This window comes from Bos grunniens, chromosome 8, assembly GCF_055505025.1.
Source record: "Bos grunniens cultivar Pamir isolate PY7600 chromosome 8, Bosgru_T2T1.0, whole genome shotgun sequence".
Classification (NCBI taxonomy): Eukaryota; Metazoa; Chordata; class Mammalia; order Artiodactyla; family Bovidae; genus Bos; species Bos grunniens.
In genome coordinates this window covers 56162182-56190149 of record NC_141172.1, presented here as the reverse complement: position 1 = coordinate 56190149, position 27968 = coordinate 56162182, and the positions used below count along the sequence as shown (strand labels likewise).

Sequence of the window (27968 nt, the reverse complement as noted above, 5' to 3'; positions counted from 1 at the left end):
GGAGGAGGAAATGTCAACACACTCCAGTATTCTTGCCAGGAAAATCCCATGGACAGAGGAGCCTGGCAGGTTACAGTCTGTAGGGTTGAAAAGAGTCGGACACAACTGAGCACGCACATACGTACACACGCACACATATGTGCTCTAAAGGAATTAAGGTGCCTTATTTAAGTCAAACAGCAAAAGGTGCCCTTGGAAGGCAACAGTGCTAAGTAGTTAATACAGCTACCAGTGAGAATAGTTTTGTGTTGAGTTTTTTCATTTATGGGGATGGGTGAACAACAGAGAACAGATTTGGTTCATTTTTATTGAAGTGAGTTCTGGCAGAATAAAGGATGGGAGGTGTGTTTCCTATATTTTTTTTCTTTTTGATGTAACGTAGAAAATCAAATTTTGAATTGGAAGATAATTTTATTATCCTGAAAAAAAAAAGGTGTGTGGATGAATTAAAGACAGTTGTTGCTTTGTTGGAGAAAGGGAGAAAAAAAACGTGTGTCTTGATGACGTATACATACATACAGTTTTTTGGTTTTTTTTTTTATTGAAGGATAATTGCTTTACAATATTGTGTTGATTTCTGCCATACATCTACATGAATTAGCCACAGTTATACATATGTTCCCTCCCTCCTGAACCACCCCTGCCTTCGCCATCTACCTCCCCATCCCACCCCTCTGCTGCTGCTGCTAAGTCGCTTCAGTCATGCCCAACTCTGTGCAGTTCCATAGATGGCAGCCCACCAGGCTCCCCCGTCCCTGGGATTCTCCAGGCGAGAACACTGGAGTGGGTTGCCATTTCTTTCTCCAGTCCCACCCCTCTAGGTTGTCACAAAGCACTGGGTTGAGCTCCCAGTGTCACACAGCAAATGCCCACTTGCTGTCTGTTTTACATATGGTAATATATGTTTCCATGCTGTTCTCTCAATTTGTGCCACCCTTTCCTTTCCCCACTGTGTCCACAGCCTGTTCTCCGTGTCTCTGTCTCCATTGCTGCCCTGCAAATAGAATCATCAGTACCATCTTTCTAGATTTCATATGCATGCGTTAATATGCAATATTTGTGTTTCTCTTTCTGACTTACTTCACCCTATGTAATAGGCTCTAGGTTCATTCACCTCATTTAGGACTAATTGCCAATGAAACAACTGACGAAGGATTGATCTCCAAAATATACAAGCAACTCATGCAGTGCAATACCAGAAAAACAAACAACCCAGTCAAAAAGTGGGCAAAAGACCTGAACAGACATTTCTCCAAAGAAGACATACAGAGGGCCAACAGACACCTGAAAATATGCCCCTCATCACTCATTGTTAGAGAAATGCAAATCAAAAAAGTGCAGTGAGGTGTCATCTCACACCAGTCAGAATGGCCATCATTAAAAAATCTACAAAATTGCTGGAGAGAAAGTGGAGAAAAGGGAACCCTCTTACACTGTTGGTGGGAATGTAAATTGATATGTATAGTTTTCTTTGGCTATGAAAATTCTGGAGTGCATGCAAAAGTTTGAGTAGATGTGTTGCAGTATTTTCCATGTACTCCATGGGCTTGAGATTTTTGTAGACTGTCAGTTCACAATTGCTACTTAAGTGCTAGTATATGAGGAAGCAGGAAAACACACACACACCCACAAAACCCACAGGAGAGAGAGAAAAGCAGGGCCATTGGGATTAGATGGACTGGAAGTTAGACTGTTGACTCTTACTGCCAGGCATGATGCAGTAGCAACTTTTTGTAAGTATTTGGGTTAAAAGAGGTCACACCTGGACAAATTGTGCCAGTGCCTGCTCTCACGTTTGCTTAAAACCCCTGCTGCCTACTGACTTCAGTGTGCTGAGACGCCCCACGTTGTGGCTCTGTGTTTAGCTCAGGTCCTAAAGTCCTCCGAGTGTCTGTAGGCGAAGCATGAAGTTCTTGACAACCCCTTGGCCTGCCAGTTGGCCGGGGTTGTGGAGCCTTTTCGTTTTCTAAGCTGGCTGGCCCTCTTACAGTGCCTGGGCCCTGTGCTCCCTCGGAGCCAGTGTCCTTGTAGAGCTCCCGAGAAGATTGGAATTGGACCATTGAAATGTGTCCAACTCCTGTCCTTTTTAGCTCACCAAAGGCCAAAATTATACCACTAACTCAAGAGCGGCTGACTTTTGAATCTTACAAAAAAATCTCTATTTCATAATTGATTATTCTGAATGCTGTGACTGTTCTGAATTCATGAATTAAATTAATGGGGTGTCACATTTCAACTGGATTTCTCTAGGGATACAGAGATTTTTGAACTGGTTGCTAAATCTGTATTCATTCTTACTTTTTATAATGTACAGTGTCAGATGTGGCTTACCCAGAAAGAGCCCCAGACAGAGCAGTGGTGGTACACTCCTCTCATCTTGTGCAGCCATTGTTTTGCTCATGATTTTATCACAAGGTCAAGTACCCACCAAAAGCTGAGATTTTTATTTTATTATTACTTTTTCTGATAAACTCATTGGTTTCCCTCAAAATGCTGAAATTGCTCAAGATTAACATGGAATGGGTACCAACTGTTGCTTTGCAAATTAAAATAGTATAAAAGGGAAGGGGCTTTTGGGTAGACTTTGCACAGTGAGGATATTGGTGTTGACATCCTTAGAGTTTGGAGTGTAGTTTGAAGACCAGATTCTACTGTTTGTCGCATACTGGTTAATATGGCCGTAAAGAGGAGATGAATGTGGCTACTTTTCCAAGTCTATTACTCAGGAGGACTGTAAATTTGATTGGCTGTTACAATTCTAGCAGAATCATTCGATTTGAGAGCAATAGAAAGATAAGATATCCAATTACCCAAATGATTTGCAGGGTTAGCCAACGTTGTCATGGAGACACGAGTTGGAACAAATTAAATTTTAAGCAATAAAATAATCTTAAAGCCCGTCTGGGAACAAGAAAATTTGGCAGTGGCACTTACCTGAATTGAATCTTAGCTTGACACGATGTTGTTTGACATTGATATACTGTGGGGGCCTAAACTTACATATGGACCATCATTACCTTCACAAAGGAGCTTGACCAAACCAGGGAAGAGGAGTATTAGCGTAAAGTCAGGGTATTAACATTTATTCCGTGGCTTAAGTGATAATTAGGCTCTGGGTTCCCAGGAATATTTTGTATTTAATGATTGAAATGCTTTAATAATGATTAAGCAGCATTAATTGGACACTTGGAAGAAAAAAGATTCCTCAGCAGCACACAGCTTTTGGAACTGCTGTTCTCCTTTGTGTTAGCAGACGTAATAGAAATCGTGTGGATGTCTTTTGGTGGCGGGGCGGAGGTGTGTGAGCATGCATATATTTGCATGTACAAATAAGGAGATTTTTGGCACATGCCCTTGCACTGCAGACGATTCTCCATATTCGTTAGAATTTCTCCTTTGCAGTACTGCTCGCAGACTGGAAAATTGCTTTCCAAACTTGAGCTGATGCCCTAAAACCTGAGTAAGTGTCAGTCTGGGGCTTAGAAGGTTATTTCCCCTTATTAACGTATTGTTTAACTGGTTCCTGGCTTGTGCGGTGGATTTGAAAACAGCAGAGTGGCCCAGAAGGAGGGAGGCTTTTTATCCACATGTCTATTAGACAGATGGAGATGGAAATTGGTCTGAGGTCAAGCCATTTGCAGCGTTCTCACAGCCTTCGATTTTCCTCTCATCCTCACCACAGATCATCTCAAATGATTCAGTAATGACCAAAAGTGCAACATTGACCTTTATTCCCTGGTGGATTACTGTGTTTCACAGTCCAAATGGCAGGAAGTCTATTCTGTTCTTCCAGAAGAAGCTCGACATTATTGAGCCAGCCCAGCCCTGTGGGAACCATGCGAGTGCAGACCCGTGTAACACAATACGTGGGTTAAATTTGGTTTCTTGTGCTCTGGGAAACAAGAATTGACATGTCTTGAACCCACATAATTAATGGAAGAATATCTAGGATGCTTTCTAAAAACACACGAGCACAAAAATTGATTTGTCCACTTGTAAAATAACTGGTGAATGATAGGAGTGGTAACTTCTGATGACCCCTGGTTTATAAATTGTTCTCGCTTGGATTATCCAGTATTCTTTCAGTATTCTTTCATCCCTTCTTGTTTAATTCTTCCCTGGTAAATGTTAGACAACACATGACATTGATGTGTCATTTTAAAATTACAAGGTGATATGACGGCATAAGGGGGCTTTTCTTTAAATACTTTTAATTATATATATATTTGTGGTCAATCCATGTAGCCCTGACTAAATTATCTTCAGACAGCACACTTTTTACCCCCTGAAAGTAGCTTGATTGTTATGTTGGAGAAGTGATGATTATTTTTCTTACTGCTTAGATTTCTCTGTGGATCGTATTGTGATGCAATGTGATGAACAGGTGCTTTGTTTAAGAATTAACTTGTATTTATTTATGTGTGCTGGGTCTTAGTTGTGGCATGTGGGATCTAGTTCCTCAACCAGGGATTGACCCAGGCCTCCTACATTGGGAGTCTGAACCACTGGGCCACCATGGAAGTCCCTTAATTTGTGTTTAAAATGCTGTTTCTCTTTGCATCCACCTGCATAGCCAAGTTAATATCCTGTGGCTCTTGAGTGTACTAATGAAGTCTGACATCTAGGATCTTTGTGCTTACCATCTTATAAATACTTAAAAGTTTTTCCAAAAGGTGATGCTTTGAACACAATTTTCACCAGCCTATCAGATTTCATTTTTTGTAAATTAATACTGTATTTTTGGCTGCATTAGGTCTTTGTCTCTTTGAGTGGGCTTCCTTTAGTTGTGGTGAGTGGGGGCTACTCTCTAGATGCAGTGCACAGGCTTCTCTTGTGGCTCACAGGCTCTACAGCACTGGCTCATTCGTTGTGGTGCATGGACTTCGTTGTTCCACAGCATGTGGAATCTTTCCAGATCAGGGCTCACACCTGTGTCCCTTGCATTGGCAGGTGGATTCTTAACTACTGGACCACCAGGAAAGTCCCCAGATTTCATTTTAATTATGATCTAAGGTGCTTTTGAGAAAGTAATTTTTTCCTTGACTTTTGATGTCACTGTGCACATTTTTTTTTTTTCCCCCTCAAACTTTGATGCTTTTCTGGCACTGCTAGGTTCAGCAGAGGACTGTCCTGAGGCAGAACCCCAACCCCAGTCTGCAATAGAGCCCCTTCCCTTCAGATTCATCCTCTGGCCACTCTAGGGGGTAACTTGCATTCTGGAGTTTGTTGGTACATGATGTTGATGGAAAAGAGAGCCCCAGGTTTCAACTGGGAATGCCAGGAACCTTGTCTTCCTTCCCAAAGGACCACCTCTCCAGCAGTTCAACCTGTGAGGAGTCAGGCCCAGAGATGGGGCTTTCCACCTTAGACTTGAGTTTGGGACTCAAGGATGGCCTTACCAGTGCATACACACACACGTCTTTCTAACTTGGGCCATTCTCCTGCATGTCACATGGCTTTGATGGCGTAGACCTCTTGATGAAGTAGCTGCTTTTCCCAGGAAGTTGCTCTGGAACAAGAGTGGCAGCCATCCTTCATGTGTATGGGTCATTCAGCTGCAGCATGCTTATAAAATTAGTGAACCACTGTTCATGGTCCATTCAGGCAGGAGATTCCTTTCCCACCATCTAGACTGGCTGAAGATTCCAACCTTTTAGGGCAACATTCATACCTATCCAGTGATCTCCAGATAAGATGTGGGGAGAGGGTATGATGAGAAATACTAAAGCTGATGATAAATTGTGCTTTATAGTTGTGTGCACTGGATGTTTGCTTTATCGTGATGGGGGGCAGGGGCACAGTGATGCAGACTGTTGGAAGCCAGTACCATCCAGAAATGGGTTTGTTGTTGTTTAGTCACTAAGTCATGTCCAACTCTTTGTGACCCCATGACCTGTAGCCTGCCAGGCTCTGCTGTCCATAGGATTTCCCAGGCAAGAATACTGGGACCCTTTCCTTCACCAAGGGATCTTCCCAACCTAGGGATAGAACCCTCGTCTCCTAAATGGGCAGCTGGATTCTTCACCACTGAGCCACAGGGAAACAGACCTAAAAGGTTGCTCTGATGAAAAAGAAAGGGTTTAAGTGTTATTACAAAGAAAGTAACTTTCCAAGTTTTGAATCAAGACCATTCTCATAAACCCGGTTTTCAGAGGCTACTTGGTTTTTGCATATTCTTGTGCAGTCTTTGTCTTTACGTAGGTATATTTTATTTTCGTAATTGTAATTTTAGCCTTCGTGCCATGATGATGTAGCCCGTTCTTCCTCCCACTGATCTTCCTGCTGTTGTATGATACTATCTAATTTCTCATGAGCTCCCTAAACGACTAAGCCCTGTGAAGAGGGTGAAAGGTGTAGGCTTGCTCTCTTTCCATTCCCAGAACAATAAGTGATTAATTCATAGTATTGTTCTGTGGTTCACCCCATGGAGTTTGTCTTGAAACCCTTCTTGTGGCACAACAGAGCGCATTTTCCTCTGACACCACCAAATGCTGTCTTTTTGCATCATGGAACGAGTCAGAACGATTTCTTGTGAGCAGCACTTTCTGAACTCCGCAACAAGGGTTTCTGAATAATGGAAATGTGCTGTTTAGGCACTGAAACAGCTGCAATGCTTTTGTCAAGGATGCATCTTTACCAAAATGACAAATTAGAGCCCAAATGCTCTGCTTGGCAACAGTTGGGTCAAAACATTTAAGTCATTAATTAGAAGGAACTGAAGGGGGAAGAATTTACACAAATACACAGCTTTGCAGACTCAACTTCATCTTGGAAAATGCAACTGAATTCTTTAAAAAAAAAAAAAAGAGGGCAGCCTTCAAGTGGGGCCTGCCAAGCTTGTCATTTGCAAATAAATCAGAAAACTGTCATTGCAGGAAGGAGGACCAATGAATAGAGTTGCTTTGTCCTTCTTTGATGGGCCCCACACTCAAGCCTGCTATTAAAAATGAATGCATTCAAGAGGCTCTGCATTAAGGACATAAACAATTAAGGGCACTTGAGTTGCTCTGCTGAGAGCTGCTGCGAAGATCCGAGAGCTTTCTCCGAAGATGCAGGCCCCTGCGATCTGCCTCACAAGGAGCCAGAGAATGGGAGCAATTAGTGTTGCTATCTCCGCCCAGGCAGCCTTCAGCAGGTTTTTCTTTCCCTTTATTTTAACTCCTCCTTGCTCTGAGAGAAACTGTGAGTGTGAAAGGTGAGCAGTGGAAGGAGAGAGTCGGCGCCCTGTTGGAAAGGGCTGGGGTCTAGAATGTGCTTGTAGAAGCTGCCAGATGAGGAGGAGGCAGAATATGAAAGTTATGATCTTCCTGTAATTGGCGACTTTGTATTTTGATTAATTGAGCCACTGAAGGGGTTCTGTCATCTGGCCCTCTTTGTTTTGCTTTAATTATCGGGTTGAAGAAGGGACGAGATTACATTGCCATGGGTGGACTCATTTAAATGAATATAGTTTGAGCTTTCCCACAGTAGGCAAATGGCTTGCTCCAGCCTCGGTTTGTGTTCTTGCCTTGGTCTGATTTTCTAAAAAGGCATGGAGAAAGGCGATTGTCTCTCTCTGTGGCAAGGCTTTGGAGAGAGACAGATCTGATCTCCCGTCCTGCTTAATTCTGACCCTGGGCGAGTTATTTTAACCTTTCCGGTCCAGTCTCCAAGGGTACCTACACTAACTGACATTTAGAGCCTGTATGTAATTGGAGCTCAGGTGTGTTAAGCAGTAGACGCTGCCTCTGTCATGATTATTCAATTTCCAAGGTTCTCAAAGTGTGGTCCCTGGTCCAGAAATCTGCAGAGCACCTGGGACCTTGTTAGAAAGGCAGATGCTGGGGCCCCAGACCTCCTGGCTCAGAAATTCTTTGAGTGGGTCCAGCTGTCTGTTTTATCAAACCCTTCAAGTGAACCTGGGGCACTCTTATTAAACATGATAACCTCATGATCAGTATATCCTCAACTTAAAGAGATTGCAAGTCCTTTTCATTTGGATTTCCCCCAAATCGTGGCTAGTCATTTATCTCCGTCATTATATTTTAAACAGAAAAGCTACTCTGATGCATTAGAATTTCTGATAAAATTCCTCTTTATGAGTGTGCTGGTGAAGCAAGGTGTTAGTCTGATGCGTAGCTATTGTTCTGAAGGCAGTCTCTAGCCCAAGAAGCCTTTTCCCCTCCTAAAGGGGTGGGCAGAGTACTGGAAGATTATTTGCAGAGTTTTGCATAGATGATTTTGGGTATGCACTATCAGGCAAACATCTTGAATTATCTTTAGGTACATCAGAGACAATGTTCAGGAAATGAGAGATGTATTTGTGGCTTTGTTTTCGTGGATTCTGCTTCATTGGTGGGCCAGGTTGTCTGAAGTTAGTGCTGAGGCACTAATTCTCTTTGCCTCTGAAAGGTGAGACAGAGGTGTGTAGTTTGGCTGCTGTTGTTTATTTAAGGTTTGCAGTTTAGGACTGAGGCTCCTTGTGAAATGCCTCCTTTGCCTTGCACTGTACTTCTGCCCAAGGCAGCAGGAGTCCAGTGACCCTGTCACTGACATACGGTGGCCACGTGTTGTGGTCCTGTCGTTGGCTCAGCAGTGACATGGCCTTGTGCTGCTGTGGCCCTGTGTGGGCTCTATTGCTTTGCATACAAAGCTGAGTGTTTAAGCTTTGTTTCTGGTCTAGAGTATGTTCCAATTTCCCACTTCCACTTCCCTGGAGAAAGAACTAGGCAGTGAACGTGGCTTCTTATCTTTATGATCCTGGGCAAATCGTTTCATTTAGGTGTTTGCTTCCCCATGTGTGATAGGATGTTTGTGAGAGGGCTGGGCACCCAAAGGGTGTCAGGGTTTGTCAGCATCCTTATGACTCAGGGCCAGGGTCCATCACAGGAGTGGGGGGCCTGATCACCCTTCCCCATTGAATAATACATTCAAACGGTAAATCAAGGGCAGGCGACATCTGCAAAGTCACTCTTGGGGGAAACAAGGCATTGATAATGCTGCCATTGCAGGATAATCACTGGTTTTATTTGGGGTATCAAATTACAGTGCTTCGCCACATGCATATGTTGTTAAAAAAAAACAAAACACAAGCACATGAACACCACAGCTTTGTTCTCCTCCTGGTTCATCTAGTAAATATGTTGGCTATTTAAGCATCATTATCATAAATATGACTTTAAAATGGTTACCTGCCATGCCTTTGGGTTGATGTCGTGTATTTAACCATTCTCCTAGTACTAGACAACTGATTTATCAGGAGGGCAAATGTTAAGTTTTTCAAAAACTCTGCAGATGGTTGTGATGTGTCGAACTACTGTTATATCTTTACCTGACTTTTTCTCTTTTGCTTTGAAACTTATGCTGCAGTGAGCAGCTTCATGCATGGAATGCTTTTCATTTGAACTATTTCCTTAGGATAAATTCTTAGCTGTGGGAAGCCTTACCAAAAGGTTTGAATAATTTCATGCTCTTGAAACACATTGCCCAGTTGCTTTCCAAGATGACTGTACCAATTTACTCTGTCATCAGTAACGTATGATTGCTCCAGTTTCCCAGAAGACTCATCAGCTTTGGATTTCATTAATTTTTTAAAAAATAAGCTAACATAACTGGTGCAGAATGACCCACCTTACTTAGAACTACATTTGCATTTTATTTGGTTGCCGCTGAGGCTGAACATTTTTTCTGGATTGAAGGCTGTCATTTCACAGACTCTGAACCTTCTAGTCAGAAGGGATTTAGAGATTATTTATTTCCTTTTGTGTGCTTTGTTTTCATGTTCTTGCCCGTTTATCTTTTGCCAGATACTTATGACCAGCTCTCCACTGTGTTTTTCTCTTGGCCTCCCGCTTGGTTCGAGGAAACCAAAAGATCAGTTTGCCAGCCCTCAGCATAAGCGGCGTTTTTTATGATCCATCAATTTGCAATTTAATGGTGGTGGAGTTTCCCCTCCCTAAGCTGACTTTGGGCAGGGTGCCATTGGATTGCTTTGAGACCCATGGGCAATTTACTCTTAAGCAGCCCTCGCCCTGCTTTGAGCCTCCAACAACCCTCATTATATATTACTCGGTGTGTAGTGGAGATCAGTGGGCAGCCGTTGGAAAGCGGGCTGGCTCTTCAGTCTGGTAATTAGATGAGGTGGAAGGAATATGATAAGGTGGAGAGCTGAGCTTTTAGGAATCGTGAAGTCCAAAAATGTAAGTTCAGATGCTCAGAAGATCATATCTTCAGTTTAAAAGTTCGGTTCATTGCTGGCCTTTGAGATATTTGACCTCTTTAACTCTGTTAAAATATACATGTATCTGAATCTTGCAGGCTTCCCAGATGGCTCATTGGTAAAGAGTTCACCTGCAATGCAGGAGATGCAGGTTTGATGCCTGGGTCAGGGAGATCTGCTGGAGAAAGAAATGACAATCCATTCCAGTATACATTCCTGGAAAATCCCATGGATAGAGAGGAGCCTGGCAGGCTGCAGTCCATGGGGGTTGCAAAGAGTCAGACACGACAAAGCGGCTAAGCAACAACAGCAACCTGACTCTTGTACTGAGATGTGATTTCTTATTGTAAACAGAGCCTGTTCCTAACACTGGTTAGGAATGGTTTATGTAGTTCCATGTTGGTCATTGAGTTTAGGATGTATGGGGATTCTGTTTTGGTTCTGTAAGGCATTCCTTTGAAAGTTCCAAATGTGGAAAGGGTATCCTGTGGTCAGTTTTGATGGGGAGGGTTCAGCGAGGAGCTGAATCAGGAGTCTTCTCCTGCTTCCCTGTTAGGTTAAGATGCATGATGCCAGCCTTGATGCTGGAAGCTGTAGGAAACTGTCCAGAAGCTTCATGTCAGATGTGATTTTCAACATTTAATCTTAGTTTACTAAATAAAGTTAAATTGCTCTGGAGGATCTTGAAGGGCCTAGAGTTTGTTTATTGGTGTTACAGGGGAAAGGCAGCTTCTATTTGGATTTGAGGTCGTCCTTAAAAGACTGGGATGAGAGCACAGCACTTTATAATAGTGCAGCTGTAGTTTACATATTAGCTTATGTGATTCTGATAAATCACTGAAGTAGATTGGTGATAAGAGACCTGGCGCTCAGCCGTTGAAGTGACTTAACTCAGGACGCCTAGTACTATTTTGCTGAGATGCAAACCCAAGTTCTTGGATTATGAGGGCTGACTCTTATCACCATAAGCAAATCAGTGAGAAAGGAGTTGGCACTGATGAGAATAAAAGCTGGTTCTGGGGACTTCCCTGGTGGTCCAGTGGTTAGGAATCTGCTTGCCAGTGCAGGAGACAGAGGTCCAATCCCTGCTCTGGGAAGATCCCACGTGCTGCAGGGCAGCTAAGCCATGAGTTGCAGCTACCAAAGCATGAGCACAGCAATGAAGACTCAGTGTAGCCAAAAATAAAATAACTCATAATGCACTTTAAAAAAAGCTGGTTCTGAACAGACGAACTCCTGCTGCCTTGGTGGGTGCTTGCCGTCCCTGAGGCAAGGCCTGATGCCGGGGCCTTTACCAAGCTGGGTAAGTTTTTGGGCGCAGTGTTTCCATGCAGATCTGGTTTGGGTCTGGCTCTTGAGTGCTGACTTAGTGTTGTTGCCTTACATGGTGTCAGAAATACAGACACAGGGTAAGTTTACTTATAAACAGTATGTCTGTTAGCAGGTACCAAATACATCTTCATCTTGGGTCAGGAAAATGATTTCTAGGTGGAAAACACAGTTAGCCTGCAGTTTTGTTTTGTTTTTTCTTCCATTGGAGTTGTCTGGTCTTTGGAAGAGGTAGAAAGAAGGCAGTCTGAAAAGGTTATGGGACTTTCTCAACACCTGCTTAAGCAGGGTCAACTATCCAGTCTAACCTGCTTGTAAACTCTGTGGTCAGGAATAGAAGCACAGGTAGAAAACACTACTACTCATTAATTTGTGCTAAGTTCTTGTCAGAATATCCTTATGTTGAAGCAAGAGATGATGCTGGAGGATCGCTGTCAGTTGTCATCCAGACTGTTTGAAGGGCGGCAGTGGTGGTGATGTGTTAGACCTCCCAGAGCACTGTCAGGGAGATCAGATGCGTCCTCACGCTGCCAGGAGCAGGGACTCTACAGCTGGCTCAGAGAATTTCAAGGTAAACCAGAGGTGAGGTTGGAAGCTAGATTTCCTGGCTCAAGTCAAGCTCACTTGTCAGAGGATGGTTTTAAGATTAGGGATTAGAGACCTGGCAGAGGAAGGAGACAGCTGGGACAAGATCCTTCTCTGTTATTCTTGTTTCTGTTTCTTTTCCAAACCGTTTATTTAGAATTCCCAGGACAAATGGTATGGCTTTTGATGTTTCTGCATCAGTTTGAGCTTTGATCTTTAACACTCGTCCTCCTGTTGCAGTCTTAGCTGCTCTAACCCAATTTATGTGGTCTGTGCTCTTAATCCGTACTTCTTTTATTTTCCTCTTAATATTAAAGGATTAATATTAAAGGTTTATGAGTTCGTTTCATTCAGACCAGGTCTTAACTGTCCCCTGACAGTGAAGTTCACTTCTACCTTGAAGCCACTCTGTGTAATAACATATATAATTATTAATTAAAGAGGAGATCATCTTTCCTTCTTAAACTAAAATAAATTCCATGTAGGTCAAGTAATTAAATGTAGAAAGTACAGCTGTAGCAGCACTAGAGGAAAATTAAGAATGGCTTCTTTAATTTGGGAGTGTTCTAATCCTCACCCAAAGGCCAGGAACATAGGAAGGCTATTCTTTAGTCCAACCATGTAAAAATGTAGTTATGTATAGCAAAAAACCCATACTAAGCAAGGCTGAAAGACAGGTGACAAGGTGGAAAGACCGTGGAAAAGTCAGTATTTATCTTATAGAAGGAACTACTACAAGAAGACAAGGGTGAATAAATACCAAAGGAAAAATACAGTGGGCCAATCAATATATGAAAAGATGTTTAACTTCAGGAAGAATCGGAGTAATGCAAATAAAAATGAGATCATTTTTTAATCTATTAGATGGATAAAGATTATAAAAAGGTCAATGAAACGCAGTATTGACACTGGGTGGGGGAGCAAGCACCATCATAGACGGATGCTATAAATTGGTAAGCTTCTCTGCTGGGCAGTTTATCAGCATGCATTACAGTTTAAAATATGCAGACACTTTGACCTAGCAATTTCACTTCTAGAGATTCCTTTTAGAGATCTAGGGAAAGGGTTAGTTGATGTAGAGCGTGTAATTGTGGAATATTAGGTGAAAAATAAATATCCCCTGATGTTGGGAGTGTTCAGACACCTGACTGCTTGTGTAGTGGGATATATTGATGATGTTCTTACTTATATCTGTTTTTATGGAATGGAAGGGTGTCCATAACAGGTTTGAGTGGAAGGAACAAATTGCAGAAGAGCAGTATACCTCAGGGGATCCGTTGATGTCAAGGTGTCTCTCTCCACTCTGGGCTTGTGCACACACAGATAATGAGAGCTTGGGGGGTTGCTTCCCAGGATCACCACAGAGTTGTTGTCTGTGGGTGGCACAACCACAGTTGTGGTTGTCTCTGGGTGGCAGACTTAGTTCTTGTGTATTTCTGTGTAGTATACATCTGTGGATATGTACTCAGAGTGAGCAGATGTCATTTTTAACATAGGAAAACATGAAGAGAATTTTGGAGGCCGGGTAAGAACAGAATGCTGTTGGAATGTATGGCAGGTGGAAAGTGGGGAGCAAGGACCTCAGACCCCACAAAGGGCATCTCTGCCTCTTTATGTCTACCCAAACATACAGGGTAGAACCTTGTTGCAAAGGCAAGGGTAGCTGGCCCATGCTTTCCAGGAGAGCCATGACCTTGTGTTCACTTGAGTGGGTGGCTGTGATCAAACGAGCTAGGTGGGGCTGACCCAGTTTTGTGATTGCACCTGGTACAGCTGTGCCCTTTTTGCATATACGTATCTGTTAGCTCCACTTGTTCAAGCAAGGTCATGGGATTGTTCTCTATACCAGTGATTTCCCTTTCTAGTACATTTCTTCCAGTGCATGGTCTGTAACCCTGTCTCAGTGGTGGTCAGGGAGAATTGAGTTGGATTGGCATAAATCCAATCCCATAAAAGGAAAGGCTTGTTGCTCAGTTAACTGGAATCATCTCAGAGGACAAAAGGCAGCTCTTTTTTATGTACTTGATTATACAGTTCCTGAGGTTTCTACTTTATCTCACTTATTCCATTCTGTCTTTCTCAAGGGCATGGGCTGTGCTCTTCTAATTTTTTTCTCCCCATAGTCCTTTTCATTGCCTAGTTCAGTAATAGAGGTAGCATCAGTAAACATTGACACAGAAATGACGAAATATATACATAAGGTCAACCTGGGACTCTTCAGATGTCTTTCCCCCTCCACCCCCCAAAACAAAACTGTTCTTCAGAGTTAGAGGGAAGCAGGGTTCCTTTGCATAGCTGCAGGGTGTTGGAGGAGGGGTGGGCAGGGGGAGCCTTCCTAGTCTGGGAGCAGAGCACACTGTATTCCCTCCTTTGCCAATTTGTCCCTCTTCCAGAGGGACTCCTTTGCCCTTGGAACTGAGCAGGGACTATTCCTCCTTGCTCTAGAATAGCCTGTGCCACAGACACTCAGGACACATTTTCTTAAACTCAGTGGAACCGTGGGCTCCTGGCATTTGATGCTGAGTTGTGGTAAAACTTTACAGATATCTAGAACCCCTTGGCTTGACTGTCTGGATTTGAGTCTGTTTCAGCGGTGTTTTCTAGGCTTGTTTGAAATTTTGAAACTTGGTGAAGGCTTATTAACATTAAAGTTCAATTTCAGTTGTGCAGGAGTTGAAACAAGTGGAAGGAGGTCTTCCACTCTCACTCTGGACCTCAACTTGAGAGCCAGTCTGCTTTGGCAGTGCTTCTGCTCTCCAGGGTTCTGACTTTGGTTTGAATGAACTTGCTTCATAAAAGTGCTCTGGTATGCCATAATTGAATAAGTGTACAGAAGGGTTTGGAATCACCAGGTTAAGTGATTATGTAGCCTCAAACTGCATAGATTTTCTGACTCAATTAAACTACCCATTATCTCTTATTTAAGTGACCAATAAAACGTGCGATTATGTCTTTCTTTGCAAGTGGGATTAATATCTACTGTTTATCTCAAGATAAATATTGCTAACATAGCCTGGGAAAGCAATTTTATGCCCTTAAGAGTGAGGCAGTAGAGGACTCCACTGTTGTGTATGAAGTTTTATCTTCTGAACTGATTATGAAATATGCTAACCATTTATATGGCTTTGTCTTTATAGACTGAAATCGCCAAGAGATTGAATACGATTTGTGCACAAGTCATCCCATTTCTGTCTCAGGAAGTAAGTAAAACTGTTCAGCTGTTAAAGTGCAATTATGTTGCTTCTCTGTTTGCAAATTAGCTAGTTTTAAGATGTTAATTTTATCACAAGGAACAAGTGTGAAGAACATCTGTTACAGCTGAAGTGTGTAAACCCCCTGCTATTCCATCTCATAGATCTAAGGGCACACTGTGGAAGCAGTGACGATAGCTCAACCTTAAATTAATTCTTTTCTATGGAAAACTGCAAAATGACTATCAAGCATAAAGCTTTTCTTTTCTTCGAGGAGTAGTATAAGCTTGATCGCTTCTGATGATTAATGTGTCCTTTTACTGTTTCTTTTACTGCTTTTTAAAAATGGTTCCATCAGGGTTGACTTGATCATGGGAGCAGGTATTTCATTTGTCCTTGTACCTCAAGGCAGATTGACTTAATGCTGTCTGTGGAGGGAGTGGATGCCAATACTCTTAAGGTTAAGAGCATTCATGTTACATGTTCGTGTTACCTTGGCTTACAGAGTTATATCCATATATGAGCCATTTTATTGTTACAAAGTCATAGATAGTTTAACCTTAATATTTTGAGAGGGGAAAGCTCTTTGTGTGAGTAAACCTATGAAATTGACTCAAAACCAGTATGTTTTAGTTTTGCCTTAAAGTTTACTTTTGGATACAAGCTAATAAATGTAAAACTGTGTTTTAAGTGTGTACAAGATGCATATATCTTGAGACAGAGTGAAAAGCTTATGGGCCTTGGAGCTGGAATGCTGAGTGTCTGCTCTTATTGGCATCTACTGCTCCATGCTGGGTAGCACCATCCCTGCTATTACTATGGCAGCCTTTTCCAGTATAGCATTTACGTGATGTTACCATTTAGATTTGTTGGCCTTTTGAAGCCTGTTGTTAGTTAGACTTTAGTAATTCCGGGTCTCTGCTATATATAGTCTCCTTTCTCCCAAAGAGAGGTGCAACTTTGTTTTTATTTGTGAGTGGACCTGGGAGGTGTGTGGGCTATTTCCATATTTCCAGCCTGTGATCTCAGAGTGTGTGTGTGTGTGTGTGTGTGTGTGTCTTTCCTTTCTCCTGTGGCGGGTGAAACATCTAAGGACTAAAGGAGGAAAGGAATTCCCAGAGTCCAGAACCAACTGGTGGGTTGAGATTTGTTGACCAGAGAAGAGATTGCAGGTTTAATGTTTAAAATTTGAGTATCCAAAGGGGTGTTTTAAATGGTTGTAAATTTCTCCTGCTCAAATCTATCATAGCAAACCCTTTCTGAGAATCAGGATGATCTTCCAAATCCCATACTATTGATTTCTAAGGCTTTACATGAGCATTTTTGATATCTTTTTTTTGCCTTTCTACCATTCTGAACCCCAAATTCCCATCAGAAGTTAACTAGTGCTGTTTAGAAAGATGGGCAGCACCACTGTTTTCCTTTCCCTGGTTGTGTTCTGTGAAATATGTGCTCCAGCAAGTTCACATTTAAACTCATATTACACCTCAGTCTGTACCACATGCAGCATTTGTCTTGTTGTTGAAAGGTACAGTGAAGTTCTTGGCTGCCTCACTAATACTTTTTCTTCTTGTTTTCAAAGCATCAACAGCAGGTGGCCCAGGCTGTCGAACGTGCCAAACAGGTGACCATGGCAGAGCTGAATGCCATCATCGGGGTACGTGGCCTACCAGGTCTACCTCCTACAGTGTGTATAACCAGCTTTCATTTCTTCTAAATTTGTTGGCTTAATCTATATCTAATCTGTATATAATATGAAGTTAACCTTGACCTTTTTGATAAGTGGGAGAGGGGGAGGCAGTTTCAGGTACAGGGAAGTGGTTTCAGGTACACTGAGGTGTATAAGGGATGAACACTTGGCATAAGGGAGGTAATAGCAACCTTTTTTAGGATGGGAACAAAATAAATCTTCTTTTCAATGGAAAAATAAATATAGTTTATCCCCCTCCCTTAGGTTAAAACTTTAGGTAAAGGTTTTAAATACCTACTTTCCTTACTTCTGTCATATAACTTTAGATCCCAATTGGGGTCAAGACATCACTTGGAATTATTTCATTTTGTTATCTTTTGCTTCTTTTGCCTTTTGCTTTCCCAGGGTATTAGAACCTATGTATAACTGTTTTGATTTTCTTGTGGCTCTTTCATGAAGTTTTAAGTGGCACCCCAACGAAAAGAAAGCCCTCTTGCCGTTGAAGAAGTGATAATTGTCTGCCCTGGTGCCCTCTAGCCTTTCACGAGGTTTCTGCTCTTCTGGGTTGAGTTCAGTTAGTGCTCCTTGCTGGCAACTGGTTGTCAATCACAAGTCATTTGCTCTGCGTTAATGAGCCCGGTGAACCGTGGGGTCATCTCCTGCATGAGTTCATTCCCCACCCCCTGACCACGCCCCCTTCCTTTCCCTCAACTGCAGGATCCAGCACGGTTCTCATGTTTTCTGCCCTTCCAGACTAAGCGAGAGAAGTAGCTGAAACAAGGGACCGTCCTTTCTGATTTTATTCATACGTGAGTGCCTTGAGCGGATTCAAATCACTCATTTATCAATTTATGTTAATTGCTTGTGAGAAGATGCCCTGCTGGTCTTTATAGTTCCCTCAGACACTTTGTAATGATAATTAGACATGCTGCTCTACGGATTAAGAGTGCCATAGTGCAGTGACGGCCACAGACAATGGAACCAGTTAATCCATCAGGGTTTAAAATTACATCCCAACTGGAGATGGAGAAAAACATAAGAGCCAAGGAGGATTAAAGAATGAGCCTCAGCTTGAAAACTCTCCTTTCATCAGTTTCTCAATTGCAGATCTGCAGTCGGGTTGCCTGTGGTAAGCTATTGGCAGTCAATTAGGTGAAATAAACTGGGAGGGTGACCTTCATTTCCTTTTAATAGCTTTTTCCTCCCTGAAATGGGGAGCTTCAGTGGATTTTCAGCTTAAATTTTATTCAAGCTGCTTTATTACACTTGACAGCTTAGCTCTGCATAAACAATTCTCCCTCCTCCCCTTCACCCCAGATCCAGGCTCTGCATCTCTCCCCCTTCGTATCACATTTTTGACTGTTACTTAGTGGGCTCTCTAATCACATTCAACAAAAAACACAATTACATCTGCATTTGTCTGCTGCCTTCTGTACCCTTTTCTTGTGTAATGAATTGCTTTATTTCAGAGATCAAATCAAATATTCACTGGTACTTTTGCATGTACTGTGTTTGATTAGCAAAGACTAATAGCAAATTGTACTTGTAGCTCTAGCGCAGAATTTTTTAACCCAAATGAATGAGGATGGAAAAGCCTGTTTTGATTAAAGGAAAACATATGCAAAGCAGTTCTCAAGTACCCAGTTCAACTTTGTGGAACATGTTTGTTTTCTGATAGGCTCTAAATTTTTACATACCATTTCTTGATGGTAAAACTTTGTACTCTTTATGTCCTCAAAGCCACTGCCCAATTGTACCCATTAGAAAGGAGGAAATTGTGTTAACCACATGTTTATAGGTAATACTCATTTCACGTTGAATCAGAAAATAAAAATAACAGGTTGTTTTGCAAGGGCAGATGAATCGCTAATTTTATGAGTGGCTTTAGTCCAGGAAACATGTTGTTGAGATTATAAAGGCAGATTAGCTCTGATAGCTAGCAACAATAACCCAAATCAGTGAATTGGGCCCAGCACAAGACTTAACGCCAATTGTGAGTCTTCAGCATATTGGCATGTGCGGCTTTTATAATTGTAATGTTTGGATCAGTATATTAATTTATGTCGGCAGGCTCTTTTAAAGTTTGTAGTGATCAATAATTATCCTGCACCATAAGTTTCATGCTCTGGCATATGCTTGATTTTTGCTTGAAAGGAATTGTGTGCGTCCTGGAAAATCGAAGTAGCATTAAATTGGGTTGACAATTCAGTGGACCTTTGCACCCCTTCATTGAACATGCAGTGTGTCAACCTTTCTCCCCAGAGGGGAGGAGGCTCTGGGAGGCTGTCTGTTCCTACAAGCAGCAGCTGCGCGCAGAGTAAATGCAGCCTGGTTTGATAGCAGCTGTCAGTATTGTTCAGGGACCGACTTAGGGTAAAGAACAATGGGAGAGGCCACGGTCTTCGTCTGCATCGACTTTCAGGCTAAGAAAAGAAATAGTAATTTAACGGTTTAGACATCTATTACAAGTGTGAAAGATCATGAAAGAGTACCCTTTAAAATGCAGATGAACCAAAAATTTCTCATCCCCTTTAAGGTACAATCAAGGAACTTACTGCTTGCTTAACAGGGCTAAAGATTTCTCTTTAGCAAACCTGGAAAAAGTTATATCTTCCTAAGGACACCAGGCTTCTAAGTGAGATTAGCTGTGTCCTGGGACTGTGGATGCTCTTTTAGTAGGAAGAGAGAGGTTCTATTATTTTTTTTTCCATTTTTGTGAAGTGAATTAATGATACCTGTTTTGCACTGGCATAAAACACTTAGTTCTCATATCTGATGGGAAATACTGAATTTTAAATCTTTTCCACTGCAGCACCTGCCTTCAACTTACATAGATTACTGGTATTTAAGAAAGATAAACTTCTTAGATATTTGAGATATTTTTGGTTATACTTTTTAAAAATAACTTTGATGGTAAATTTTATAATTGTCAGAATAATAACTGCAACCCTAGATTTTGAATTTTTTTAAGCTCTCTTGCTATTAAACATATGTTCTTGTAACAATAAAAAGTAATAATGCAGAGATCCTAATAGGCACAGGGTTTATTCACTTTGACACAAGCTGACTTGTATTTTAGAAAACAAGTTCATTGTGGGAAGGGAACTTACTTGAACCTTGATTTCCCCCCCACCCCAAACATTGGGATAAACAACACAATTTAATCAGCATTCCTCAAATATTTTTTTAAAATTTGGAATGCTATTAAAAATGCTCAAAATGAAATAGTTTATTGACTTAATGTAACATTTTATTTGTGGAATAGCTAATGGCTACCTGAAGGAAAAGAAAATTGACCAAAGACCTCTTTAAGTTCATTACTCCCCATTGTAGTATTTGGGTAGTTGGAAACTTCTTCTCCTTTACCTGCTCTGACACTAAGTAATTGATTCTAAACTGAGATTAGGATTACAAATAATTAGTGTTGTCTTTTAACTGGATTTATTATATCACATATAATTGGTTTTATATCATATAAAATTAATATGTCATACAAATATAGATATGGCTATGTACATACCTGTACACACATGGATTTTTAAAATTTGATGTGTAATTTACACGTGAAATGCACAGTGTCCAGACTGACCCCTGGCACAGGCACACACCCTTTGGGCCACACTCTCTCTCAGGGTACAGATTGTCCCCACCACCATAGAAAGTCCCCTTGTCTTCTTGTCAGTCAAGATTTCCCACTCCCTGAAGAAACATGGTTACTTTTTGATTAAAAAGTGAAAGGATAATTAGCAGAGGGCAATTTCTTTTTTAAAGAAAACAATTGCATAGTTTACCTATTTCTAACCAAATACCTGCTGCCTAACTTCTCAGTGTTTCATTTATGCTCAAAAAGGCCATTTACATCATGTTCTAGAACTAACACCCCGAAAAGATGTCATTTTCATTATAGGGGACTGGAATGCAAAAGTAGGAAGTCAAGAACACCTAGAGTAATGGGCAAATTTGGCCTTGGAGTACAGAATGAAGAAGGGCAAAGGCTAATAGAGTTCTGCCAAGATAACGTACTGGTCATAGCAAACATCCTGTTCCAACAACACAAGAGAAGACTCTACACATGGACATCACCAGATGGTCAACACCAAAATCAGGTTGATTATATTCTTTGCAGCCAAAGACAGAGAAGTCCTATACGATCAGCAAAAACACGACTGGGAGCTGACTGTGGCTCAGAGCATGAACTCTTTATTGCCAAATTCAGACTTAAATTGAAGAAAGTCAGGAAGACCACTAGACCATTTAGATATGATCTAAATCAAATCCCTTATGATTATACAGTGGAAGTGAGAAATAGATTTAAGGGACTAGATCTGATAGGTGGAGTACCTGATGAACTATGGACGGAGGTTCGTGACATTGTACAGGAGACAGGAATCAAGACCATCCCCAAGAAAAAGAAATGCAAAAAAGCAAAATGGCTGTCTGAGGAGGCCTTACAAATAGCTGTGAAAAGAAGAGAAGCAAAAAGCAAAGGAGAAAAGGAAAGATAGATCCATTTGAATACAGAGTTCCAAAGAATAGCAAGGAGAGATAAGAAGGCCTTCCTCAGTGAACAACACAAAGAAATAGAATAAAGAAAATAGAGATCTCTTCAAGAAAATTAGAGATACCAAGGGAACATTTCATGCAAAAGTGAAGTCGCTTAGTCGTGTCCAGCTCTTTGCGACCCTGTGGACCTGTAGCTTACCGGGCTCCTCCAAGATGGGCTCAATAAAGGACAGAAATGGTATGGACCTAACAAGCAGAAGATATTAAGAAGAAGTGGCAAGAATACACAGACTGTACAAAAAAGATCTTCATGACCCAGATAATCACGATGATGCAATCACTCACACTCACCTAAAGCCAGACATCCTAGAATGTGAAGTCAAGTGGGCCTTAGGAAGCATCACTATGAACAAAGTTAGTGGAGGTGATGGAATTCCAGTTGAGCTATTTCAAATCCCAACAGATGATGCTGTGAAAGTGCTGCACTCAATATGCAAGCACATTTGGAAAATTCAGCAGTGGCCACAGGACTGGAAAAGGTCCGTTTTCATTCTAATCCCTAAGAAAGGCAATGCCAAAGAATGCTCAAACTACTGCACAATTGCACTCATCTCATATACTAGTAAGGTAAGGTAAGTCACTTCAGTCGTGTCCGACTCTGTGTGACCCCATAGACGGCAGCCCGCCAGGCTCCCCCATCCCTGGGATTCTCCAGGCAAGAACACTGGAGTGGGTTGCCATTAATCCTTCTCCAGTGCATGCAAGTGAAAAGTGAAAGTGAAGTCGCTCAGTCGTGTCCGACTCCTAGCGACCCCATGGACTGTAGCCTACCAGGCTCCTCCGTCCATGGGATTTTCCAGGCAAGAGTACTGGAGTGGGGTGCCATTGCCTTCTCCGCATATACTAGCAAAGTACTGCTCAAAATTTTCCAAGCCAAGCTTCAGCAATATGTGAACTGTGAACTTCCAGATGTTCTTGCTAGTTTTAGAAAAGGCAGAAGAACCAGAGATCAAATTGCCAACATCTGCTGGATCGTCAAAAAAGCAAGAGAGTTCCAGAAAAACATCTATTTCTGCTTCATTGACTATGCCAAAGCCTTTGACTGTGTGGATCACAATAAACTATGGAAAATTCTGAAGGAGATGGGGATACCAGACCACCTGACCTGCCTCTTGAGAAACCTGTATGCAGATCAGGAAGCAACAGTTAGAACTGGACATGAAACAACAGACTGGTTCCAATAGGAAAAGGAGTACGTCAAGGCTGTATATTTTCACCCTGCATATTTAACTTAAATGCAGAGTACATCATGAGAAATGCTGGGCTGGAGGAATTACAAGCTGGAATCAAGATTGCTGGGAGAAATATCAATAACCTCAGATATGCAGATGACACCACTCTTACGGCAGAAAGTGAAGAAGAACTAAAGAGCATCTGGATAAAAGTGAAAGAGGAGATTGGAAAAGTTGGCTTAAAGCTCAACATTCAGAAAACTAAGATCATGGCATCTGGTCCCATCACTTAATGGCAAATAGATGGGGGAGACAGTGGAAACAGTGACAGACTTTATTTTTGGGGGCTCCAAAATCACTGCAGATGGTGACTGCAGCCATGAAACTAAAAGACGCTTACTCCTTAGAAGGAAAGTTATGACCAACGTAGACAGCATATTAATAAGCAGAGACATTACTTTGTCAACAAAGGTCCGTCTAGTCAAGGCTATGGTTTTTCCAGTGGCCATGTATGGATGTGAGAGTTGGACTGTGGAGAAAGCTGAGCGCTGAAGAATTGATGCTTTTGAACTGTGGTGTTAGAGAAGACTCTTGAGAGTCCTTTGGACTGCAAGGAGATCCAACCAGTCCATCCTAAAGGAGATCAGTGCTGGGTGTTCATTGGAAGGACTGATGTTGAAGCTAAAACTCCAATACTTTGGCCACCTGATGTGAAGAGCTGACTCTTTGGAAAAGACCCTGATGCTGGGAAAGATTGAGGGCAGGAGGAGAAGGGGGCAACAGAGGATGAGATGGTTGGATGGCATCACTGACTCAGTGGACCTGGGTTTGGGTGGACTCCGGGAGTTGGTGATGGACAGGGAGGCCTGGCATGCTGCGGTTCATGGAGTCACAAAGAGTCGGACATGACTGAGTGACTGAACTGAACTGAATCTTGGATAACATGGTGCCCGTGTTGGTACCCATGTTACCTGGTCCTAGGATAAGGCTGGACTTTTTTGGGACACTTGGCACTATTATGCTTTGTGACCTCGTACAGCCAGTTTAGCTCCATCAGCATCCATCTTCAGGTGGACAATGCCATTTACCTTGTATGGCTTTTGTAGAGGGTAAGACTGACCAGCAGCCTTTGCCTGACATGTGGGTGAACTGACTGCCCTGAACTGCAGTTTTGCCTGCCTGGTTTCTCTCGGTGCCTGTAGCACATCTCTGGGTCCAGTTGACCAAGCTTCTTCAAGGGGTGATTACTCCAGGCAGTGGGTCACCTCCTCTTTTGTCTTTTCTGGTGGTTACGTGGATATTGTTATTTGAGATTAGACCCAGCCAGATGCTGTGCTTCTGCCATTAAGTCGTGTGCTTGAATGAGTTTTAATAAGGACACAGCAGTGTAGAAGCATTGCCATTTAACTTTTGGTGAACAAACTTAAAATTCAGAATCGAGGGAAAAGTTAACTTTGGGGAACAGATGGAGAGAAGTTTGAGAAGCAAACGTGTGAGGATCAGGCACTTTTGGCTTCCTTACTCAGCATAAAGCATGAGGGACCAGTTCTTTTGTTGGCACTGAGAAGTGGCAGGGATCCTTGAGATGGAATTAGAAGGAGGGCAGAATTAGAAGAGATGCCCAGATGACCAATTCCCCTACCACAAAATGCCAGATTTCTGATAGCTGCCTCCATGCTGATTGTTGGACATAAGAAAATGTAAACAATTTTCCATAGCAGTATATGAAGGTCAGGAACTCAAGGAAATTTGGAGTTAATATAAGCAACCTTGTTTATCCTTTCTCATTTATTTGGATGTGATCTAACTTACTTTCCCCAAATATAACTTCTGTCAAGGTCTGTGGGGCTCTGGTTTGGGGCTCCAGTTTTGGTCAGGTGTGTGTATTCTTGTTTCATAGGCAAATTTATAATTCTCTATACTTTAAAACAACTTAGTATGTAATAAAAGAAGCCTAGGGTGGTTTGTGGTATCTGACTATGTGTGTTTGTGTAGGTGATGGCTGTGAATACAGACTTCTGATGTGTCAGAAGGAGCCTTTCTGTCCTGAAGAGATTGAGTTGTAGACCTAAAGGACTCCCCATTGTTGCATGAGATGATTGGTTTAAGGATTAGCAAAAATGTTGGATTATTTTTCTCCTCCGGCTGTAGCTGTCAGCCATCTATAGGATTGTAGTGTGTGAAGTTTAAGAGGATGAGGTTAGCCTCTTATTCTTATGAGTATGCAGTTAATCCCTGGAAAGCCCATCAGTAACCCAGCTGTAAGTTTCTTTATAAAACAAAATCACCCTAGGAGAATAATGCATAGCCTGCTACCACAGGAAGTAACTAAAATGACAACAAACATGGATCTTCCAGTTCTACCAGCTTCTATTTTGTGACTTACCTGCCACTTAAATTCCAATAGTTCAGCCCATTTATTAATTTTCCAAAGGGATGGAGCAATACAGCCAAGAAGTCTTCTCTGCATCTGACTTTTTTTTTTTTTTTTTTTAACTGAGAGTACAGCTAGGTATCTCTAACAAATGCAGGGCTTGGTTTCAGTGTCTGAGTTCCTCTGAATAGGTAGTGTGCTTTTAATTTATTAGGAAACTTGCTGAAGCATTGTTTACTTGTTCATGTCCCCATATATTTTCATATGATTTTTATTTGGATTTATTAGAAGGCATTATAATATTTTCCCTCTTTTCAGGGGAAGAACTCCTCAGAATAGAAAGTAGAGCATCTCATTTTAATTATTAGATCTATGCAGGTTTTTTTAATTGATGGGTGATTTATGTACCGTATCATTCACCCTGCTTTTTTTTTTTAAAGAGTTTTTTAAAATGTGGACCATTTTTAAAGTCTCTACGGAATTTTTCACAATATTGATTCTATTTTATGTTTCTTTGGTTTTCTGGCTGTGACACATGTGGACTTTCAGCTCCCCAACTAGGGTTTGAACCTGCACCCCCCTGCATTGGAAGGCAAAGTCTTAACCACTAGATTGCCAGGGAAGTCCCTCACTCACCCTTTTAAAAGCACAGTGTTTTTAATATATTTACAAACATGTATAACTATCACTAATATGTAATTCTTGAACATTTTCATCACTCCAAAAATAAACCCATATTCATTAGCAGTCAAGACCCCCTTCTCCATCCCTTCAACTCCCTGGCAATGCTTAATCTTTCTATCTCTTATGGATTTTTCTGTTCTAAATATTTCCTGTAAATGGAATCACATAATACGTTCCTTTGTGTCTGGCTTATTTCACTTGGCATAATGTTTTCAAGGTTTTTGAGTCCTTTTTTTGATGAAAAATATTCTATTACGTCAGTATACTGCATTTGTTTATCTGTTCAGTCACTTGCTGGTCATTTAATTGTTTCTTTTTGGCTATTATAAATAATGCTGCTGTACATATTTGTATGAGGATGAGATGGTTGGATGGCATCACTGATTCAATGGACATGAGTTTGAGTAAATTCTGGGAGCTGGTGATGACAGGGAGGGCTAGCGTGCTGCAGTCCATGGGGTCGCAAAGAGTCAGACATGACTGAGAGACTGAACTGAAACATTTGTATAAAAATTTTTCTGTGGACATGTTTTCTTTTATCTGGTATTTATATCTAGGAATGGAGTCTCTGGGTCATATGGTAATTCCATCTAACTTTTTAAACAACCCAGTGGCTGTACGATTTTACATTCCCCCCTAGCAGTGGGTGAGAATTCCAGTTTCTCTGCTTCTTCTCCAACACTTGTTATTGTCCATTGTTTGATTCTAGTCCTCCTAGTGGGTGTGACATGCTGTCTGATTTGTGGTTTTGATTTATATTTCTCTGATGGCTGGTTATGGTGAGCATCTTTATATTGAAAATTATCTGGTTTTAGAAGTGGATCTACTTAAGTGCACATGACTTGTAAAAACTCACTCTAGTTTAGGTCTTTAAGTCATGATGGAAACAGGCACCCAGGGCAGGTAGAATGAGTAAGTCAGGGTGATGATGCAGAACAGGTTGGCCTGTGCAGGTTAGCCGAAAAACAGAAACAGAAGAGTTTCCATCCTTTTCAGAATTTTAGGCCTTCTTCTGGGTGCCTGCCTACATGTAAGTCAGCAGTTTTGTTTCTGTGTGCTCCTGCATCAAAATGGGGCCTTTCAGTGGATTCATTTATTTACTTACTTTTTATTGTCTTCAAGTGGCTTGTGAATTCTTGGCCCCAGCAAGCAGTTCCTGCCTGTTTATCACCCCTGCCCCTCTTCACACGAGAGGCCATCCACGTAATGGGAGGTTTTCAGAGAACTCCCAGAGTAGTGTCCTTGATGTTTCTGCTGCCACACAGCTCTTCCCCACTTCTCCCACTTATTTATCGTAGCGTACCAGTTTTCTTTTTATGCACTCTCCCAAGATAAGAACTGAGCGTTTTAAAGAACAGAGTAATAGCAGAAAATCAAGGAAGAGTGATTTGGAGAAAACTGTCAATAAATGCTACTTTTCACTCCCCCCTTCCCCACCTTTAAAAGTGTTTAAATACAAAGTGCTATAAATGCCACTTACTGTCACACTTTTAGCATTGGAGATGCTGTTTTGGGGCATCGTTTTAGTTCTGTTTGGGTTCAGTTTGTGGTCTGTGTGACAGTTTTCCCAAAGGTTGTAAAGTGGGTTAAATTTCAGAAATTCAAATTGAAAAAAAAAAAAAATTCAAATTGATTCAGTGGTTGGTGATGAGAAACTTACTAACATCTAGTGGGGATGAGGATATTGGTCTTCATTTTTCTGGTTTCCTTTCTACTTGTATAGGCAGCTTTGTGGTGATAAATCTTGTGCTATACCTGTTTTAGAAACAAAAATGTAAAAACCACCTCACTATTACATTAAAGCTCTGAATGTAAACAGCAAAGTCAGTTTCATTATAGCAACATAATTGACCTGGGCTGCACTAGGTAAAATGTGAATTAAAATTCTAAATGCATGGCTGTTGTTTGACATGGATGAGGTTATTTTATTCCTTGTGGGTTTTCAGTATCATTAACTCAGGGTTTGGTGTTTGTTTTCTTCATCTCATTCCCAGCCTATTCAAATTGTTTGGGTAAGAATGAGTGCATTTATCTCCTCATGCCCCAAACTAAACCTTTCCCTAATCATCTCTGCGGCACCAGAACAGTCCATAAAAGTTCCCAGTGTAGCTCTTTCTCCAAATTGTTTTGTAAAATGTGAAGTTTCTGTTTGTTTTAAATTGTTACTGGAGTCAGCATAAGC

The 27968-nt window shown here is 41.5% G+C and overlaps 1 protein-coding gene across 12 annotated transcripts in view; it reads left to right on the top strand.

The window, feature by feature from the left end:
• LOC147367086 (transducin-like enhancer protein 1) overlaps nucleotides 1-27968 on the top strand; it is a 93041-nt gene that overhangs the window by 14761 nt on the left and 50312 nt on the right. For 5 of the 12 annotated variants that reach the window (XM_086414360.1, XM_086414366.1, XM_086414365.1 and 2 more), the window contains exons 5-6: nucleotides 15250-15312; nucleotides 16886-16990. In XM_086414360.1, coding sequence (XP_086270486.1) covers nucleotides 15250-15312; nucleotides 16886-16990 — 168 coding nt within the window. Of the gene's footprint in view, nucleotides 1-7085; nucleotides 7136-15249; nucleotides 15313-15577; nucleotides 15685-16885; nucleotides 16991-27968 lie in introns of those variants that run through there. The other 7 variants (XM_086414372.1, XM_086414364.1, XM_086414371.1 and 4 more) reach the window with 4 other exon arrangements.